Below are 21,843 nucleotides of genomic sequence, written 5' to 3' on the forward strand. Positions count from 1 at the left end.
TTGCTTGGTTCCCAAGCAACAGTGGTATTTGTGTATTTTACGCATTTTCTAGAGGTTTCTAGAAGCTAAGAAGGGTGGCGCCCTAAGGTGAGCGCGCTTAAGCCTCAGGAGCCCTTCTGGAGGGCGCCTGAGCCTTTCTGGAGGGTTTTTAAGTCTTTAGGAATATTATGACGGTTCACAGTCCCCCAAGCACGAGTCTTGGGATAAGGCGAAGTGATGAAAATATGGGACTGACCCTTCTGGAGGGCACCAAGTCTTTAGGAAAGTATTGACGGTTCACAGCCCCCCAAGCACGAATCTTGGGACAAGGCGAAGTGATGAAAATATGGGACTGCCCCTTCTGGAGGGCACCAAGTCTTTAGGAAAGTATTGACGGTTCACATAATGAATACGAAAAAGAAATTTGAACATGAGAGAAATGATAAAGAAAAAATGTAGTGTGTACTTTTTCTATGAGATTGTTAAAGGAGTAAGAGATTTCTTGGTAACTATTTTACCAAAAAATTATACTTAATTAAAAAAATGTCACATCATTTTAAAATATTTACTAAATATGTATTTTGTCAACTTAGTATAACAACATAAACATTTTTTCATTGTCACATGCCACCAAAGACCAAAATTGAATTAAAAATGGCATTAAAGAGAAAGACATCCAAAAACTAAATTTTTAGATAAAAAAACCAAACAAATGGCATCCGAACATTACTAAAATAGTTCATCATAATGCTAAGACTTAGACTACAAAGGGAGACTACATATGTAGCATACACTGAGTTGGATCATCATATTAGGTTAAAGGCAATCACGCAAGTGAGATTGACATCATATCTTAACTTAAAATGTCAAATAAGCATTTATTGTTCAACTCAGCATAAAACATCTACAGTTTTCTATTTCCAGATCCCGCCAAAGATCAAAATTGAAATGTTTTGAAATAATAGAGGTTGAATAAAAAAAATAGCACATCCAAGAAATAAAATTTAAGACATAAATTGACACCACTCTAATTCACCAAAAAATCTTAAGGCATTATGTATATGAGTCTTCTCACTTATATTTTTCTCACCATCTAATCTTGAATCCAATATAGAATATAAACTCACATATGACACATTAGCATATCTCTCTCAAGTGTGGGACTCTTCGCATTTGTGATTTGTTGACATAGACAAGTAATATCATATTGGATCACTACATGGTAAAACATGTGGGTTGATGGTGGTTTCATGGATGAAGGTTTATGTTTCTTTCTTACAAGAAAGGAGAGAAAACAAATTATAAATAGAATGAAGATGAAAAAAGAATTTTAAGAAGAAAGAAATGATCAGAAATCTTCTTTATTATACTCATTTAAAAAAAACATTACATAATTGTAAATGTCTAATAAACATGTATTTTGTCAACTCAACATAACATTCATGCAATTTTCCATAGGGTGATAATTAGATGCTGTTTTGATGTTAGAACCATGAGATTAGGTGAAAATTTGAGAAAATCAGAATTCTGCTCGAGCTGACATTCATCTCTCGCCACCACGAGCAGCGTAGCTCGCCTCGCATGTGATGAAGTTCATCGCTCGCCTCGCGAGCAAGATTGCTCGCCACAGCAAGCAAACACAAAATGCTCGCCACTGCGAGCAAAGTAGCTCGCCTCGCGAGCAGGTGATTTTAGGAGTTCCAGAGAGCATGTTTTGCTCGCCCTCGCGAACAAAGGCACTCGCCTCGCGAGCAAGACTGTTAGTTGCCCAAAATTGTTTCCCTTGCGATTCTTTCGCACGTGTAGCTATGAGTTGATCCTAGAGGTAAGAATGAAGGTTGTTTAGAATATTAGAAGCTGTCCAGAAAGCCTAAATTATGATGACTAAGATTAAGATTATTGTGATATTGATATATATGCTCTATGTGGCTATTCTTGATGATTAAGTTGATGTGAATTATTCTTTAATGATGATATGATATTTAAGCACTGTTATATGCTGCAATTGTTACTGTTTTTGCTGTTGTTGACCATTTAATGTCACAAGTCGTACACGTCGGTCTAAGTTGTAAAGATGTAAGAAGTTGTCCAATTTGTTGGAGTCAATTAAGAAGTTCATGATGTTTTAAGATGAAAGATGTTGAGTCCATTGCATACTCATTTAAGTTGGGGGCTTGATGCCCTGGAGCTTTTGCTCAATTACGTTGGGGGCTTGATGCCCTGGAGCTTTTGCTCACTTATGTTGGGGGCTTGATGCCCTGGAGCCTTTTTACGCTCAAATACGTTGGGGGCTTGATGCCCTGAATTGGTACCACATGCATTTGCATATCAAGATGATTTAAGATGATAAGAGTTGCATTTGTCGAGTCAAGTTGCATTGTCGAGTCGAGTTATTAAGATTGGTTTGTAAGTTGATCATGAAGATGACGTTGATGTTTGATTATGAAACTGTTTACGATGATAATGTGATGCTAAATGATTATTGTTGATGATGTTATGATGTTTTATGTTGTTAAATATATTTTGATGAATTATATGCTTAATGTTATTGTTTGTGAAATCTCACCCCTTATGCTTGAAAATGTTGTTCTTCGTATGGGTAACTTGCAGGTAACCAAGATTAGAGGCGGTAGTGAGTGGACTCTTCACACATGTGTCTTAGGTGCTCTGATACGTAACAGGATGAGAATTATGCTACTGTTTTCTGTTCCTTACGTATTGCTTTTGAATTTTCCTGAAATAAATGATGAACAAAGACTTTATGAGATTTTTATGATGAGGCCTGCATGCCAAAGAGTTTTATGATGTTGAACTAATTCCGCTGCGAAGTTTTAAAGATTAAGTTGAATAATTTTGAAGGATAAATTGTTATCTATTCTATTTTTACAATTTCTAAGAAGTGTAGTATTTCGTTTATGATTGAAAGATACTCTGATTGTTATTATGATGTCGAGTCGTGTCGTTTAACAGTTGGGATACCATTATTATGTTATTCTGATTGTTTTGTGATGTGCAGAGAACTAGGATGGCTGGAAGAAATGATGATGCGATTGCTGCTACGTTGGAAGCTGTAGCTCAGGCTGTGGGGCAATATCCCAATGTTGGTGCTGGTCATAATGCTGAAGTGAGGATGTTGGAGACCTTCTTAAGGAATCATCCCCCTACTTTCAAAGGAAGGTACGACCCTGATGGAGCCCAGGCATGGCTCAAGGAGATTGAGAGAGTCTTCCATGTTATGCAATGTACGGACGATCAGAAAGTGCATTTTGGTACGCACATGCTGGCTGAGGAAGCTGATGACTGGTGGGTGAGTCTTCTACCTACCTTAGAGCAAGACGTTGCGGTTGTTACTTGGGCTGTGTTTAAGAGAGAGTTTCTAAACAGATACTTTCCGAAGGATGTTCCCGGAAGGAAAGAGATTGAGTTCCTTGAGCTGAAGCAAGGTAACATGACTGTGACAGAGTATGCTGTAAAGTTTGTGGAGCTAGCTAAGCATTACCCGCACTACACTGCTGAGAATGCTGAGTTTTCCAAGTGTATCAAGTTTGAGAATGGGTTGCGTGCTGACATCAAGCGGGCTATTGGTTACCAACAGATCCGTGACTTTTCTGAACTAGTGAGCAGCTGTAGAATCTATGAAGAGGATACGAGAGCTCATTACAAGATTGTGAATGAGAAGAGAGGTAAAGGTCAGCAAAGCCGTCTGAAGCCTTACAGTGCTCCTGCTGATAAAGGAAAACAAAGAGTTAATGATGAGAGAAGGCCGAGAAAGAATGATGTTGTTGCTGAGATTGTTTGCTTCACTTGTGCTTGTGGAGAAGGTTGCAAAGTTTACCTGGACACTAGAGATTAAATTCTTGGAAAGATTAGCTTTAGTTTTATTGATTATAAAATGTGGATATTTCATCAGAAAAAACTCTTTTGGCCTATGTCGGTTTCTTTTGAGTAGTCTGAGTTTTTTTGTTGGTATAAAGTTTGATCCCTTATGATGAAGAGAGTATATTTATTGTAATTTTGAAACAATTTTATTTCTCGACACTCAACAATTTTGTAATAATTTTTACTTAGAATCTAATCAAAACAAATGAAAATATTATTCAAAATGACAGCATCTAAAGTGCAGAAATAATATTAAAATGGCTTATAATATATAACAAGGCCGCCAGACAGAATTATAAACTTACAAAAACTAAGACGAAAAGTAACATTCAAGCATATATTCATCAAGATGTATGATCTATAGACGAAGACTACGTTAAAAGCTCCTTGGAAACATGCTCCATGGTAGGACGGGAATGTGGACTTTCAGCTAAGCAAGAAATTGTTGTCTTTGCAATGGATACTAACTTCTTAGCTATATGATTCATCGGACGAGGGAGACGTTGATCCAACTCATCCATCAATGGCATGGAATCAAGTGTTGAGTCCATGATTGTCCATTGTAAAGAGTTAGATATAATATCTCCAGGGTGTTTTCCATATAGTATTTCCAATGCTAATACCCCAAAACTATACACATCACACTTCTCATTTACTTCCATTGTGTATGCAAGTTCTGTACCAAATCAAAAGAGGGAAATAATTATGATTAACAAAAACTAATTACAATTTTATCATATTTCATAAATAGTACAGAGAAATAAAATTAACCTGGAGCAGCATATCCATAGGTGCCTGCAAATGAGGTCCAATTGTCTGAATTAGGATTAAGAAGCTTAGCTGTTCCAAAGTCCGAGACACGAGCCACATATTCTAAATCCAGAAGAATATTCTTGCTTGATATATCCCGATGAACAATTGGAGGTGAGCAATCATGGTGCATATAGCATAAAGCATTGGCTACATCTTTAATGACATTCACCCGCTTATTCCAGTCAAATGCAATTGCTTCTTCATCATCTTTCAAAATCTTTTCCAAACTACCTTTCTCAAAGTACTCGTAAACCAAAAAGGACAAATGTGAATGTGAACAGAATCCATATAGCTTCACAATGTTACGATGCCGAATTTCTGTCAGAGCTTGGATCTCACTTGCGAAAAATTTTAGATCAGAATTTTCCCTATTTGTTGTTGAGTGGAGTTTTTTAACAGCAACTACTTGACCTGTGGGCAACTCTGCTTTGTAAACACTTCCTTGCGCTCCTACTCCAATGAGATGCTTGTCATTAAACTCTTCTGTTGCTTCAATAATGTTCTCATACACCATTTTCCCATCAAAACTCCATATTGTAAATACATTTTTAGGAGCAATGTTGTTTCCTCCAACCTGGTTGTTTCTTGTGGTTGACATTTGGCATAAATGAGATGAGAATTTGAAACAAACAAATGCTAGCATTAGAGTTCCTGGTGCAAGAGGCAAAACTATCAATAAGATCACTTTCTTAATCTTATGGTTATGAGAACCCCTGCTTGGTTTTATGCAAGACTCCAAGCCAGAAACATTACCGCACAAGCCTGTATTATTTCTCAACACTTCAATTGTAGCGTTATTGAATGCTCGCATGTTTGGAAGTGGACCCTCAAACTGGTTATATGATATATCAACATTTGACAAACTAATCATCTGATCAAAGGAAGAGGGGATATTTCCAGAAAGATTGTTATGTGAAATATTCAGTGTTTCTAAGAGTATCAGCTTTACAAACATTGGTGTTATGGTTCCATCCAAAAAATTCCCACTGATATCAAGACTTTGAAGGGCTTTAAATTTTCCAAACTCATTAGGAATATTTCCTCTGAATTTGTTTTGGCTCAAATTTAAGTTCCATAACTTAGGCAAAATGACAAGTTCTTTTCTGATGAAGCCATTTAGATTATTTTCTGCAACATCTAAGATTTCAAGTTCTTTTAACAATGCTATTTGTGTAGGAACATTGCGAGAAAGATGGTTGTTGCTTAAAAAGAGTCTACCCAACTTAGTCAAATTGCCCAACTCCTTTGGAATTTTTCCTGTGAGATGGTTTGAAGATAAGTCAATTGAATATAAGTGAGTTGCTTCACCGAGTTCCGGCGGTATAAAACCTGATATATTATTTTTGGAGATGTTTAATTGCTCCAGGTTATGAAACTTCCCCCAATTGGCTGAAAGGTGACCATAAAAATTATTGTCATCCAATCCCATGAACTCCAAATTAGGGTATACACCCAAATCATCTGTTATGTTTCCATCAATATGGTTATGTTCAAGCCTAAGTCTAATAAGGCTAGAGCAATTCTTCAAACTTTTTGGAACTTTCCCGGTAAAATGGTTATCAAAAGCAATAAAGAATTTCAAGTTACCACCAAGACAAATGTTATGAGGCAACTGACCAATGAAATTGTTGTCAGATACATGGAATGTTTTCAAATCAGCAAGCATATTCAATTCCGTTGGAAATGTCCCAATGAGATGGTTTGCATGAAAGCCAAGATATAGTAAATGGCTCAAGTTTCCAATTGTAGGTGGGATTTTACCAGAGAGAGAATTGTTTGACAAATCAACATGAAGCAAAGATCTCATCATTCCAATTGTACTAGGAATGAAACCAGAAAGTTTATTGCCAACAAGAAATAGTCGTTTTAAGTTCAATAACTTCCCAATTTCTTTAGGAATAGATCCAGAAATTTTATTTTTTCCTAATTGTAGACGTGACAATTTAGCCAAGTTTCCAATTGTAGGTGGGATTTCACCGGAAAGTTTGTTGCCTCCAAGATGCAAGTATGACAAGAAGGACAAATTCCCGATTGAAATTGGGATATTCCCTGTTAGATTAATGGACGAGATTCTAAGTACTCTCAAATTCTTTAATGCACCTATTTCTTCTGGAAAGGTGCCACGAAGAAGAATATTATAAGACAAGTGTAAAAAATGAAGACTAGTCAAATTTGTTATTATTTCAAATGGGATTGTTCCCGAGAAATTATTGTGACTAAGATCAAGATGAGAAAGTTTTGACAACATCTCAATATGAGGAGGAATGCTACCATTCAAGAAGTTGACACTAAGATCAAGAATGAGAATGTCTGGAAGAGATGAGAAGTTAAGACTTTCAAGCGTACCTTTCAATCCCATATTTGCGAGATTTACATTAGAGACAGACAAGGAATCTTCATTACACGTAATTCCATTCCAGTTGCATGAATTATTGCCACTCCATGAAGATAACAAAACTTGGCTTTGGTTGTCAAGACTTGCTTTCCACTTCAACAAAGCACTTGCTTCTTTGCTTTGTACAGTGGATGAAGCTGAAGGAATAGTAAAGGAAGAACCAACCACAGAATATGAAGGGTTAGTTATGAGTGCACAAAAGTACATTGAGAAAAACAGCCAAAAGTGTACATACTTCATCGACTCAAGTGTTGGAAATATGGGCACTTAGTTTTGGACTGAAGCAATAGGGTGAAATCTTTAGATAATTAGATTTGGACTGGTTTGTTGTTTGTCAAGTGTTGCAGATATTTATAGCTAAATTTTTTGATGCTTCTATAACTAAAATCATAATACGAGAATATACGTATGCACGTGCATTTTACATTTTTTTGTTGAATGTGTATGTTAATATTTAGTATACAGGTGAAAATTTAATTCCGCGTAGAAACAAGTTGAAAATCTAATTGATGATATTTGTCACGAAAAACAAGAGAAGTTGTACATATTCTACTGAACACATTAGATTATACAATAAGCACCATTTGATTAAAAAAAGGGAAGATGAACGAAATAGAGTTCAAAAATTCATGCATATCATCTTTTCTTGTTATCGAATTGAAATGTAAGCCTAATCAAAGAACTTTAAATAAAAATATTAGGGTAAATTTCCTAGCCCTGCATATATTTATCAAAGTTTTTAAGTTACATTGTTCCCCGAAAGGTAATTACTACTGTCATGTAAAGACCCAACATAAAATAAGATAATATTTCATCCGGTTCTATTGATAAGAAAATTTTCAAAAAAGAAAAAATTGGTCCAATTTATAAGAAAAAAGTCACAACTTTTAAAAAGCCTTTTTTAAATGATGATATGATTATCCACTTAATTTTTCTAAACATAATGTAAATCAATGACAATATTTAACCATGTGCAACCAACAAATACACAAAAAATAGGGTTTCACTTTTGTGTCATTGGCTTTTAGTGCTTTTGTGTATTTGTTCATATCTCTCTTTTAATAAAATCATTATCTTTTATCTAAAATAATTTATTTTAATCATTCCCCACCATCATTTCTCATCTACAATATGCTAAAGATATCAATAACACCAAAATTTATGGCATTAAGTGAAATCTTAACAAGTGAGAAAACTATTCTGAAAGAGAAAGTGAAATTAAGGGGTGATGGGAATATGGGATATACCACCGTGTAGAATGGGAGCTGATCAGTGAAAGATAATTTGAGTGGAAAAGCTGAAAAGAGAGAGTTCTAAGAAACTTCCTAAAAGTCCATTATCAAATCAAATATTGATAAAATCAAAGCATGGGATTTAGTTAGACAAAAGGGCCCAATAAAGTGCCATTATAAGAGAAATGTTATTCTTCCCATCTGTATTTGTCCTTCGTAAGTTAACTCACGCTGAAAAATACATATACGTGTGAGTTAACTCACATTGAAAATATGTATGTGTGAGTTAACTCACGCTCGACTATTTGGTGGAAATGAGCAAAAACATATTGGAGAAGAGCAATTACCTTACAATAACCATTATGTTTGTTTCATTATTGGGTATAGTGTAAGCAGTAGATGAAACTGTTAGGGAAAACCAAAAACTAAAGAAGGGTTGGAAAGAAAATTGCTTCTGACATACAAAACATCATAATAACACATGGAAATGATGTTTTTGCCCTCGACGGTAGTTAACTACCGCTAATTTTGTGTCTGCTCAATTATCAAGAAATTAACAACATAGAAAGAAGATTCTCACGTTGGCACCGTGCAATTATCAAGAAATATGTGTCTGCTCAATTAGAACTGTGCCTGCATTAAGGTGGCCCATAAAAATCAATATACATGTTGGTCGGTAATTAACTACCGCTGGAATATATATATATATATATATATATATATATATATATATATATATATATATATATATATTGTGTTGTATACTTGGAACAGTAGTTAACTACCGTCGGATAAATCTAGCGGTAGTTAACTACCACCGGGGGTAAAAACGTCATTTCCATGTGTTATTAGGAAGTTTTGTATGTCAGAAAAACAATTTTTGATTGAAAATATAGACTGAAGTGTTAGAAATATGGACACCATGGAAGCTATAGGGTGAGGGCTTAAGAAACATTGTAGTGTTGCAGATTATAGCTAACAAATTTTTTCTACGAGATCTAAACCCATAAAATGAGAATAGGTTTAATTACATGCAAAAGTTTAAATTTTAGGTTCATTGAATAAATATGTATGTGGTTGTATTATAAACCATGTATATCATTTATTCAAGAAATTCAATAGATAGATTTTTACTTATAATAGATAAATAAACCATGTACAACCATGTCATTAAATTTTCAACTACACATTCAGATCACTATTTTTTTTTGTCAAAAAAAATAATAGTGATCTGAATGTGTAGTTGAAAATTTAATGACATGGTTGTACATTGAATTTAATTCATATGCACTATGGATTGAAAGTGTTTTTATATGGTCAATTGGTAATAATCCTTAGATCATTAGACTTGGCCGGTTTTGACGTGAGTCAAAAGTTCTTCTTGAGTAACGATGATCTTTGTTTGGCTATTGAATGTCGATAGCAAGTTGCCGAGAAGGTCGTAGTCTTTTACCTCTATTTTGGGTGGGATTCGATGGTGAAACAATAAGGTTCACCGTAGGACTTTCCAAGTTGTCTGTTGCAGCTGCAGAAACTAGATGTTATTGTGTTGGAAGAGTGGTCACCGGATGCATGGGCAGTTCTAAGGCCCAGTGAGCCTGGGCTCCGAACCAAATTTTTTACAATTTCTTATGTAAATACCTCTTAATTTCTTATATAAACCCCTATAAATTTGGCAATTTCATTAGATTTTTTGATTATTTGCTTGCAATTTCTTATGTAAACCCTATAAATGTATTGCAATTTTTTTTGCCCAGGCTTTATAATAGTCCTGGCTCCGCCACTAACCGGATGAACGCTTGATAAAGATATCACGGAAGTTCCGTCTCCAGCCGAAAACGAATTATGTGGTTGAAGTACCGTCATATCATTAGGGTTTTGTTGATTCATTGGGGGAGATGAGTAAGACGTGTGGTTTGCTTGATGTTTTTTGTTTCTCCTTCTTTTTGATGCATTCAATTATTAAGAAACGATTCATTACCTTATTTTGTTTGGTTTCTTCCTTTTTTAAGAGAAACAGTTACATTTTTAGCCACTATTTTTTTTTTGTTTCTTCCTTTTTTAAGGGGATCAGTTACATTTTTTAAATCAGCTCGTTATTTTAATAGTAAGTGAAGGATAAAGTTGATCAATGGAATTCCAACCCAACAAAACAATGTATTCCTTTTCCCTAAAAAAAAAAACAATGTATTCATTTATATATTGGTATAATGAAACGATGGCACTATTCTAAGAATATTGATCTTCCCACTTTAAAAATTGCTCCACACACCATAAACTCAAATATCCCCAATGAAAGTTAACTGAAGTTTGATATTTCACGACGATAGTTAATTGCCATTCCACGTCCTTTTTTGGTTAAGTAGCCTAGTGGTTAGAACTCATACAATTAAATGTATATAGATTTTTGTTTGTTTAAAAAAAAAAAAAAAACTCCAAGAAGTGCTTTAATTTGGAGCATGAATTTGAATGTTGCCGTGTTCTTCTTCTTTTTTACTTTCTTAGACAAAAGTCATCTTTAAGAAAAGATATATGCTAGCTGCCAAGCCAATGTATTTTCTCTTCACTCTGACTCCCAAAAGAATAGTCTTTATTATTTTTGAGATTTTAAAAACATTTATTGAAATGCAATGACTATTCTTCAAAGTCACGCAAAATGTAGGGACCAAAAACTTATTTAAGCTTAAAATAATTGGGACCCACTAACTGCCACATCAACATTCCGTTAGCTAATTAACAGCATGGACTAATTTTGATAACGAAATAATATATAATATATTAAACATCGTACAAAAAATATATAATATACTAAACAATGAATCAATTATTTTGCCTGATTCGTGAAATAATGAAATTTAAGGTAAATACAATGAACTTTGCTAGTACCTTTTCCTCCTTGTGAGTCACGTTTGCTACTTTTTATAGTATGAACTTTGCTAGTACCTTTTCCTCTTTGTGAGTCACGTTTGCTACTTTTTATAGTAATCAAGATTATGAATATTAGAACCTATATTATGAATACATTGCAAATAATAGAATTATGAATATTAGAACCTATATTATGAATACATTGCAAATAATAAAATTTCATGCTCTTATGCACTTAAGTGCCGTTGGATTGTTTTTTTTATTTTTTATAAGTAGTTATAGATGTGGAACGATAGTTAACTGCCATCGTAAAAGAGTAAACGAAAATGATAGTTAACTTTCGCGAGAGACATTAAAGTGTGTGGAAGAGCAACTTTTAAAGTAAAAAGAGCAATTTTCCTATTCTAATGGCAGTTTATGAAGTTTTCTACAATTCTTCTTTCTTGGGCTCTTTTGTCTCACTAATTTCCATGCTTTGGTTTTGTAATTGATAATTGTTGTTTTCAACTTTTCCACTCAATATGTCTTTGGGTGCATTCTCATCTCCCATTCTACACGGTTTAAGTGTGTAACCCATCTCATTCTAATCTCACTCTGACGAATGCTACGCCATTTTACGTTTCCTTTTTGAGTAAATGATCAATCCCTCGAAATTTTAACTTCATGCAATTACGTACTCCTCTAAAATTTGTGAAATATATATATAAAAAAAAAAGGCTTTATAATTTGTCAAACGTTGATCAATTACTATTGTCATGTAAAGACCCAACATAAAATAAGATAATATTTCATCTGGTCCTTTTAATAAGAATTTTAAAAAAAAAAAATTGACCATTTTTTAAATGATGATATGATTAACCACTCAATTTTTCTAAACATAATATAAATCAATGATAATGGAGTATTTATGTATGAGTAAATAAATTTAACCACTTGTGCAACCAACAAATACACAAAAAAATAGGATTTCACTTTTTTGTCATTGGCTTTTAGTGCTTTTGTGTGTTTGTTCATATCTCTCTTTTAATAAAATCATTATCTTTTATCTAAAATAGTTTATTTTAATCATTCCCCACCATTATTTCCCATCTACAATATGCTAAAGATATCAATAACACCAAAATTTATGGCATTAAGTGAGATCTTAACAAGTGAGAAAACTATTCAGAAAAAGAGTGAGATTAAGGGGAGATGGGAATATGGGATAGACCAACGTGTAGAATGGGAGCTGATCGGTGAAAGATAATTTGAGTGGAAAACCTGAAAAGAGAGAGTTCTAAGAAACTTCCTAAAAGTCCATTATCAAATCAAATATTGATAAAATCAAAAGCATGGGATTTAGTTAAACAAAAGGGCCCAATAAAGTGCCATTACAATAAGAGAAATGTTATTCTGCCATCTATTTTTGTTCATTTACGTCCTACGTAAGTTTTACGTCCTACATAAGTTAACTCACGCTGAAATATACATATATGTGAGTTAACTCACATTTAAAATACACATGTGTGAGTTAACTTACGCTCGGCTATTTGACGGAAATGAGCAAAAACAGATAGGAGAAGAGCAATTACCTTATAATAACCATTATGTTTGTTTCATTATTGGGTAATGTGTAAGAAGTAGATGAAATTGTTAGGGAAAACCAAACATTAAAGAAGGGTTCGAAGTCTTTGGTAGAAAAGGTGATGTCTGGGCTCCTTTCTGGAGACATGCCACGAGCATCACTTGGCGGACATACTTCTTCTGAGAGGAGCTTGACTCCCCGCCTCTAGCGAAACCTCCTGAGATGGTGTTGAAAGTATGCTTTGGTTCGTTGTTCTGTTTCGACTCTCAAGTCTCTTCTAGGCGCCTCTTCTCGTCGCCATGCCTTTCCTTAGCATACCCTCGCGGTCTCCCGCTCTGAATCAACTTCTCAATTTCTCTCTTCAGATGCATGCAGTTGTCAGTGTCGTGCCCTCGTACCCGATGATACTTGCACCAGACATCCTTATCTTGCCCCATAATCCAACCTCGCAGGGGTTGGGCTTTTGTGATCAGCTTCGACTCGTACACTTCCTTGAGATGTTCGGGTGCGTAATGTTGGGGATTTCTCTCTCTTTCACAGTGTTTTTTGAACGTAATGTTGGGCGAGCACTCAGGGGAGTGAAATGTTCGGGTGCGTAACGCTGGGGATTTCTCTCTCTTTCATAGTGTTTTTTGAACGTTCCTCTGTCCCTGTTAGGGGGAACGTAGTGGTTCTTGCGCTCTGTCCCCGCGCCTCCCTTCTCTTTGACGTCTCTTGCCCTTTTCTCCGCGTTGCTCTATTCTCCCTTGAAATAGCACTCGACACGGGTGATTATTTCTTCCATCGAATTGGCGGGCTTTTGTACCTGCGACTCGTTAAACTGCCCAGCCCTTAGCCCGTTCTGAAACACGCCAACAAACACTTCTTGGTTGGGATTTGACACCTTGATTGTGGAGTCGTTGAATCGTGAGAGATACTCCCTCAAGGATTCGTTCTGGCCTTGGTGAACGTTGAAAAGGCTGGTGGTGGAGACCTTCTGTAACATCCCAGACTACTTTTAGGATTTCCGACTAACCCCACAAACCAACACGACTCTTTTCAGTGTGTTTTGTCCTCACTTGCACGCTTACCGGGAAACTTCCCGTTAGGTCACCCATCCCAAAATTGCTCCAAGTCAAGCACGCTTAACTGTGGAGTTCTTATGGAATGAGCTACCGAAAAGAAGATGCATCTTGTTGATATGGGTAGTACCTAACAATTCTTATAAGCCTTCCTTCAACCATGTAGTCCCATACCTACACGGCCTCCGGATCCCTCTCATTTGGATGTGATTCAGTTCCTCTTATTAACGTGGGGTCATCCTTCCGGATAGTGCCCGTTCCAACTGGCGGGAACCTTTCGTATCCAACTGGCGGGATATCGAAAGCCACGCCGTGGGTGTTACATGCCCACCAGCTTCCGCCTGGTTCGTCCCCGAACCACACCGTACTGGGAGAGGTCTGCTCTGATACCATTTTGTAACATCCCAGACTGCTGGTTCGTCCCCGAACCACACCGTACTGGGAGAGGTCTGCTCTGATACCATTTTGTAACATCCTAGACTGCTTTTATGATTGCCGACTAACCCCACAAACCAACACGAGTCTTTTCAGCGTGTTTTGTCCTCACTGGCACGCTTACCGGAAACTTCCCGGTGGGTCACCCATCCCAAAATTTCTCCAAGTCAAGCACGCTTAACTGTGGAGTTCTTATGGAATGAGCTACCAAAAAGAAGATGCATCTTGTTGATATGGGTAGTACCTAACAATTCTTATAAGCCTTCCTTCAACCATGTAGTCCCATACCTACACGGCCTCCAGATCCCTCTCATTTCGATGTGATTCGGTTCCTCTTATTAACGTGGGGTCATCCTTACGGATAGTGCCTGTTCTAACTGGCGGGAACCTTTCGTGTCCAACTGGCGGGATATCGAAAGCCACGTCTTGGGTGTTACACCTTCCGGTGACGGCTTGCAGAGAATTGCTTAGTGAGCTTTCTAACCATGTCCTGGTAGCCGATAATGGAAAAACGGGGGAGACTGATGTACCAACGCAGCGTGGCGTCGGTGAAGGTTCCAGCTAATAACTTGCATTTGAGGGAATCGGCGGCTACATATACAACCATGCGAGTGTTGAATATCGTCACATGTTTTACCGGATCTCCCTTTCCGTCGAAGGAGGATAGGTGCGGCGGTTTGAAATTCTATGGGACGGGCATGTTCCATACCTCTGTTGAGAGCGGCTAAGGTTCGGGTTCATCCAGATCGCCATGGCTTCGTTCTGTTCCAGTAATTGGGTGATCTTTGTTTTCATTGTTTCGGCTTCTTCTGGGTTTGCCATGGAGGCGGCTTTTCTCTAAATCACGACATGAGGTGGGATTTAGGGCTTTTTTATTTTTATTTTTTTATTTTTTAGTTTCAAAATTCCAAATCACAGCAAGGTTCTATGATTCAGAGGGTTTCTGGGTTTCCTGAATCGTGGAGAACGATCAGAAAACGTGGTCAAAGGCTAGTTTTACCTTTTTCCACAGGCGGCACCAACAGTACTTGCAAAAAAGTACGGTAAGGAGAACTAGGGTTTTCTCTGTATTTTAGGGTTTGTCACTGATCATTAGATGCCTTGAGTATGTTCCAAAGGGTTCTATTTATAGCCTCTAATGGGCTTTGCCTGTGTTTTGACTTAGCGAGTAAGTAACGAGGGTAATTTAGTACTTTGGGGCGGTTTCTAGAAGCAGCTAAGGGCGGCGTCTTTCTGAGGATGCGCCTTGGGCTTTAAAGGTCTTCATGGAGGACGTTGGGTCCTTATGGAGGACGTTTGGTCCTTTTGAAGGTTCCTAAGGGATCCAGGAATATTATGAAGGTCCAGCTTCTGTTTTCATTCTTCATGTTAATGGCATTCATGGGGTAATAATTATATTACTGTCTTTTAAATTTCTTGGTTGCTGCTATTCTAAGTGTAAAGACCCAATTTGATGCTCACATATTTTCGTGTAGCCCGAATTAGTTCGTGACAAAACATGATATCTAAATTAGTTGACAAATTACTCTTTACGAGAATGTCAGAGACTAGTTTGAGTATTATTTTTTGTCGGGGACTAAGCTGGGCTGCTCGAAAATAGTGAAGGACCAAATTGGGTTTTTATTCTTATTGTAATTTTGTTTTAGGTTTTGTAGCTTGTTTGTGATGTCACTAGTTGGTTAGGGTTTTAAATTGAGAATCGCATCAGGCCGCCATTGTTTTAAATTGAAGTTATGCTGCAAAAATTCTTTCTGGCTAGTATTGTTAAAATTGTGATGCCAATGGCATTGCAGAACCTCAGAATCCTTTGTATTGCAACTGCGCTATTACAGTTGTGACATTGTTGCCGCAATCACATCGGATAACAATTGTTCTATGATCATTAGATGCCTTGAGTATGTTCCAAAGGGTTTTATAATTTTATGTAATTATAAAAACAAAAATTAAATAAGAATAAGAAATAAAAAGTGGTGGGGTAGAGTGTTGAATGAAAAACCATTGGAGAGGGTAAAAGTTGAATGAGTATTGAATAAGAGAGAGAAAATGATGAGGAGTGTTGAGAATTGAAAAAGTGGGTGTTGAAAGAAAAAACCATTGTAGATGGTCTTAGGTGACTGACAGGACCAGTGGCTGTTTGGTTGAACTGGTTGTACTGGCCAATCTTGTCCAGGTTTAATAACACTGCGCTTAACTGGTACTCCCTCCGTTTCTTTTTATAAGCAAATTTTACTTTTTAGATTCATTCAATTAATGATGTATGTGGTCCATATTATGAACCACATACATCATTAATTGAATGAACCTAAAAAGTAAAATTTGCTTATAAAAAGAAACGGAGGGAGTAGCTTGGTAACTTCAACCCTTTTTCTTTCACCTAAAATATTACAGGTCATAACTTGTTATTTCACTGTTTGTGATGGATGATACTACAGATGGTTATGATTTATGCAAAAAGCTAAAGAGTAAGCCAGATAATAAGGCATAGTTGTTACTTTGAAGATATTTTTATAGTTGTTTGAACAGAAGATGTGAACATGCTTGGTATAATGCTTAGTTGTTAACTTGTTATAGATGTCAAGAAAATTAGTGGTGTTCTGTATACTTGTCTGTGGTATCAGTTTCCCTTGAGTTGTTTTCAGTAAAATAAAATCTATGGTATAGATGTAAGATCTCATATGTGCAGATATTAATATTCTCACGTACTACATGTTATTGCATATAGGTGGATGATCTCATTGAAGCTGGTACCAATTTAAGAGCTAAACTTGGGTACGTCCACGCACACCGACTAAGTAAGTAAATTTTGTAGTTCATGAAAAGAAAATATATCTGCAAACTGACTTATGCGTTTTATAAATGAATTGAATATTTTTGAAAATTGTTTTTGGCCTTTCCGAAAATATACTCCACCTTAGGGGTGGGAATAGGCCAGGCCGCTCGTCAGGGGCCTATGGCTCGGCCTACTAAAAGCTCGGCTCGGCCTAACTCGTTTAATAAATGGGTCAAGCTTGAGCTTTTTAAAAAGCCTATTATTTTAATTAGGCCAGGCTTAGGCTTATAAAAAAGCCTATCAAGCCTACCAGACCGGCCCGTATACGAGTATATTACATTTTTCCATATATATTATTTATTTTTTTATATATATATCCAAAAGAATTACTGATCCTTGAAATTCTCATACCACAATTATTATTTTGTATGACATTGATATTGATATATTTATATATATTTGTGTGAACTATTAAGGCTCGCTACTAATATGCCTAAGGTCAATATAGTTATTAGATTAAGTTTGAAATTGAAATCTTTGCTGTTATCAGACATGATTATTCTTGAGTTTCTATCCATCGATAAATTTTACAATTGTGTTTCATTAGTTTAATCTGTATCTAATTAATGTTTTATCTCTATATTAAGTACGTTGCACAAATTGAAAGGAAATTTTTTTTGATGAATAGACTCTGTTTGAAATTTGTAACACAAACTAAACTTTTAAACAGGCTAATAGGTCAGGTTAGACTTTTAAAAAGGTCAGGCCAGACTTAAAATAAAGCCCTTTGACAGGTAAAAGGCCAAGGCTTAGGCCTTAGTTTTTTCAACTAGGCCTAGCCTATTTAAGCAAAGCTCGGCTCGGCCCGGCTCATTCCCACCCCTACTCCACCTAGATAAGCTCTTTCTTCTCTCTATCACAACTGAAAAAAGAAAATATATAACCAAATGTCATTTTTGCCCCCCATGTACAAAGTAAAATATATAAATGAAAAATTGAGAATGATGTTAGAAAGTAAATGGACCCTTATTTTAAAATTCCAACAGATTCATCATTTCTTCATAAATTCTTCTAGTAGGGAAATTCAGTCTTCTCTCCTGTTAATGATTAATTTTTATTTTTGTATGATGAAGTTCATGCATATTTTTTCAATTACTTATTGGCCTTCTATGTAATAAAATCGGATATTTTGTTTGGATAGGAATATGGATGAATCATAACCAAATGCTCATTCACATCTTGTGATATTACTTGATGGCGTGGTTCCTTGTTGGAGAAGCAGTCATAACATTTTGTGGCGTGGTTCCTTGAAAGGTTGAAGGTTTGATGTGCAATTCAAAAATAATATGCTTATTAGAGATACTACATCCAATTGATAGCAATTTTGTTTATGCAACTTGTAATACATTGTCATCGATAATTTGTATTTCATTGATCTTAGTCTGCCGGCACTTTTTGGCTCGCTTAGTGGTAGCGTCGTACATGAATTTGTCACATGCTATGATGCTAGTTGGTAAGATATAGAGTAGAATCAAGTTTGATATATGATTTATGAAAATACAAATATAGTTTTATACTGTTGTTTTGCAATGTATCACAATCCATGACAAAGTTGCATAAAAATATGTTGGGTAGTACATCCACTTTGAATGACTTTTATTCCCTACAAGTATGCCATTGGTAGTTCAGAGTAACATGTTTATTAAATATAAAGCTCATAAACTATGCTTATCATTTTGAAGTTTGGTTGATATCTTCATTTGAAGGATCTTTCGAGGAAATATAGTTCACACCGGTTTGACTATATTGAGGAAGTACATTGAACTCTCCACCAGCAAGTGATTGATCTTTTTTGAAAATAGGACGTCTAAGTTCTACATATGCACAATATTGAGTTTTGCCTTGGTATTTGCATCATCTTTTCTAGTTGAAGAAAGTACCATTTGAAGTGCTTCCCCTGCAAGGGTTTAGTTCAATTTCAATTCAACATCGAGAAACTCTCTATTCAATATTTTCGATGCATATACAAGGTAGCTTTGCCATTTATATAACTACCAACATCATGGCCAAAAATTACCCTTTGAGAAGAGTGTGTTCACCTAGGAAGCCAACATCATAAAACATATTACTCTTGCATACATAGGGGTGGTTGGTTAAACATATAGTGCATGTTTGGATTAGCGGCGAGTTGGTCAGAATTGCGGTATGTACAAACAAGCTAAAAGATTGTTTCAATCTTATCCTATATAACCCGAACAAAAACTTATGAAACCAATTCAATTTTCCAACCTACTTTTACATAACAAAAATTGATTTTTCTTACCATGTGTAAGAAATAACATGTTCTCAGTAGGGTATTTATCTGCGAGCTTCATGATTGTTTGCTGATACCTAGCCCTTGCTTCAGAAAATGACTCTCCCCATTGAGGTAACTGAAATTTATGTGACAATAAGTTTTCATTATTAGACTAAACAATGTTTCTACTTTCTATGCATATTTTGCTAAAGTTGATAATAATAAAATTAAGATAAATCCTTTGTACCTCATTATACACCCTTTCAACATTATTATCCACTGTCCCAGCTGGGAGCATGGCTTCAAGTACTGATATATCAAAGCTTATATTTCCATTTTTAGGAGCAACGTTGGGACGAATAGCTACATTGTTCAACACTTCACATAATCCATACTCAATTGAAACCTTCAATTTTGGAATTTAAGAACAAAAATTTAGCAAATTAAATTGTTGACTCATCTATAGGAGAAGTCTATATTTAGAGTCGATTAACAATTTAAGATAACATAATACAGCATCTTAATTAGTGGTTCACTCCTAACTAAATTTTCACCCTTGTCCTCTCTTCAATTTTACATAGAACTTATCTGTTTCAACAAATCACAAACCCTAAAGCAAGTAAATTTAGTGTTTGTTCATTTAGATAATAAAGACATTTTTTTACCATAACATTTCTTTTTGATTAAAACTTAAGAAATGTTAACAATCAGACAATGATTGATCTTGATCTTTCCCTTCTTTCAAAATATCAACTCTAGTTTAAGATCTCTATTTTCTACAAAACTATGTGATTTGAATATTTATAAATTAACAAGAGTTAATGAAAAAAAAGTTATGACCTTGACTTTTGAAGTGCCAACAAAATTGTCTTCACCAATGACATTTTCGAGACCGTCATTGATAGCAGAGAGGGCGCCAATGAGTCCGACAGCAGTTTGGACGCAACGTAGGAAAGGGGACACGAAAACTTGATGGATTGCATATTTGAGACTATGTTTGATCTCTTGACCCGTTTGAAAGGCCCGAATGTGGCCGGCTTTGGCTAGGGGTGGATCCCACGGCCGCGACGTTGTGGATGCCCACAAGGGATCAATGTTATCGAGACGGTCACTGTGCCTCATTATGATTACATTTTGGTATGAAATGAGATGTTGGTTTTCTATAATATGTTTTTCTCTTGAATCCATTTTCACTATATCTTTAGAATAAGAGACATTAAGAGACTATTATGGACATGCTTTGAGTTTGGGTGTTAGAATATAATAAGGGAATGGAAATGAAAATGTGTCTTCGGTCAGAAAATTGATTGAGTATAAGTGGTAATTACGGTGATGCTGAAGTGTAAAGTGGGGGTGGATTCTATGGACTATGTATATGACCTGTTTTTTTTTTTTTTTTTTTTTTTTTTGACACATGTATATGACCCTTTGATGGACCATGATATTTTTTTTTTTTATGGACCATGATTTTAGTTACGATTTTAGTACCAATTAATTAAGATAATATTTGGATATGCTTTTTAAGAAGTACTCATGGATACTGAAATATCAGAGATCTTGCAAAATAACTTGCTGCATGTATTGAACACTTGCTGCATGTATTGAACAATTAATAGTTTCTCATCTAAGTAGAAAGCCGAAATACTTTTTTTTTTTTTTTTGTCTAGTAGCCTAGTAGATAGAGCTCACACAATTAAATGTGGAGAAGTGGGGTGTCCGGGGTTCGAACTCTAACCCCTGCATAAATTATGCAATGTCCCTACCAACTGAGCTAAGCTCCCGGGGACAACTGAAATTCGTTTCTATATCTTAACTTTTAAAGGTTATGTCATTTTAACGTCTAAAAGTTTGGTCAACATGAATTTCACTACAAATTATTTTGCTACATATTTTCTAAAATTTCGCTTACAAATCTTCAACTAATTCGGTAGATTATGATTCGTACCTAATCAATAGTATTTTTTTTTTTTGAACATTTGACGTGTATCTTACCTAATTAAGTATATATGAATTTGTGAACATTTGACGTGTATCTTACCTAATTAAGTTTCCTGTACGTCGTGCATTCTACTACAGTACTACTCAACCTCGTTGATATTTGCGAATCATTGTTCACTAACCACACGTTCTCACGTATCAGGCTTTGACATAGCGGTGGTTCAAGAATGCCTTCAAGAATTACTATGTACCCAAAAAGTAACACTTATCGAAGTTGTTTTAATTCTTACTCTTTGATGCTACTATAGATCAAAATTTCGCCAAAGTAGGCAACAACAAATTTACCAATGAAGGGTTGAAGTAGACACATAAATGCATTAGGGGAGTAAGATAATTCAAAGGGCATCATAGTCAATTTTCTTTTCATCTAACATGATATCGGTACGAAATTTCTACCTCCCATTAGCAGTGACTAGTCTTCGTCGGAGAACTTGTAAAGCACACAAAATAGGCTCTCTCCTCCCAACCAGATTTTCCATACGAATGAGGCAGAAATCGAACCCTAACCACATGCTTAAAGGACTCAAGGCCCTTATCATTTGGATCAATCCAT

The 21,843-nt window shown here is 35.7% G+C and overlaps 2 protein-coding genes, 1 long non-coding RNA gene and 1 pseudogene across 4 annotated transcripts; 2 read left to right on the top strand and 2 right to left on the bottom strand.

Moving 5' to 3' along the window:
- Positions 1 to 3,004: 3,004 nt before the first annotated feature.
- On the top strand, positions 3,005 to 3,832 carry LOC146906521 (uncharacterized). The gene has a single exon (XM_085728863.1). It carries the CDS (start codon positions 3,005 to 3,007, stop codon positions 3,830 to 3,832), a length of 828 nt encoding a protein of 275 aa, XP_085584989.1.
- A 219-nt stretch (positions 3,833 to 4,051) lies between these two features.
- Positions 4,052 to 7,410, bottom strand: LOC146906522 (uncharacterized). The gene is made up of 2 exons (XM_085729940.1): positions 4,630 to 7,410; positions 4,052 to 4,534 (listed from the first exon to the last, which is right to left on the bottom strand). The coding sequence occupies exons 1-2, from the start codon at positions 7,304 to 7,306 to the stop codon at positions 4,230 to 4,232; spliced, it is 2,982 nt and encodes a 993-aa protein (XP_085586066.1). The 5' UTR covers positions 7,307 to 7,410; the 3' UTR covers positions 4,052 to 4,229.
- Positions 7,411 to 16,841: 9,431 nt separating this feature from the next.
- LOC146906523 (uncharacterized) lies at positions 16,842 to 18,647 on the top strand. The gene is made up of 2 exons (XR_015020424.1): positions 16,842 to 17,018; positions 18,198 to 18,647. It is a non-coding gene; the product is annotated as an uncharacterized LOC146906523 (long non-coding RNA).
- Positions 18,636 to 20,601, bottom strand: LOC146906524 (uncharacterized; annotated as a pseudogene). Its single transcript, XR_015020422.1, has 4 exons — positions 20,133 to 20,601; positions 19,540 to 19,698; positions 19,320 to 19,428; positions 18,636 to 18,953 (listed from the first exon to the last, which is right to left on the bottom strand). The product of XR_015020422.1 is annotated as an uncharacterized LOC146906524 (transcript).
- Positions 20,602 to 21,843: the final 1,242 nt, after the last annotated feature.

This window comes from Medicago sativa, chromosome 7 (assembly GCF_051527215.1).
Source record: "Medicago sativa cultivar Bolivia chromosome 7, Bolivia_mono, whole genome shotgun sequence".
Classification (NCBI taxonomy): Eukaryota; Viridiplantae; Streptophyta; class Magnoliopsida; order Fabales; family Fabaceae; genus Medicago; species Medicago sativa.

Bases quoted from the DNA above. Each gene is read 5' to 3' on its own strand.
- LOC146906521 (XM_085728863.1), top strand. From the start codon at position 3,005: ATGGCTGGAAGAAATGATGATGCGATTGCTGCTACGTTGGAAGCTGTA.
- LOC146906522 (XM_085729940.1), bottom strand. From the start codon at position 7,306: ATGAAGTATGTACACTTTTGGCTGTTTTTCTCAATGTACTTTTGTGCA. The intron at 4,535-4,629 runs GTTAATTTTATT...GATTTGGTACAG, and splicing joins CTATGGATATGCTGCTCCAG to AACTTGCATACACAATGGAA.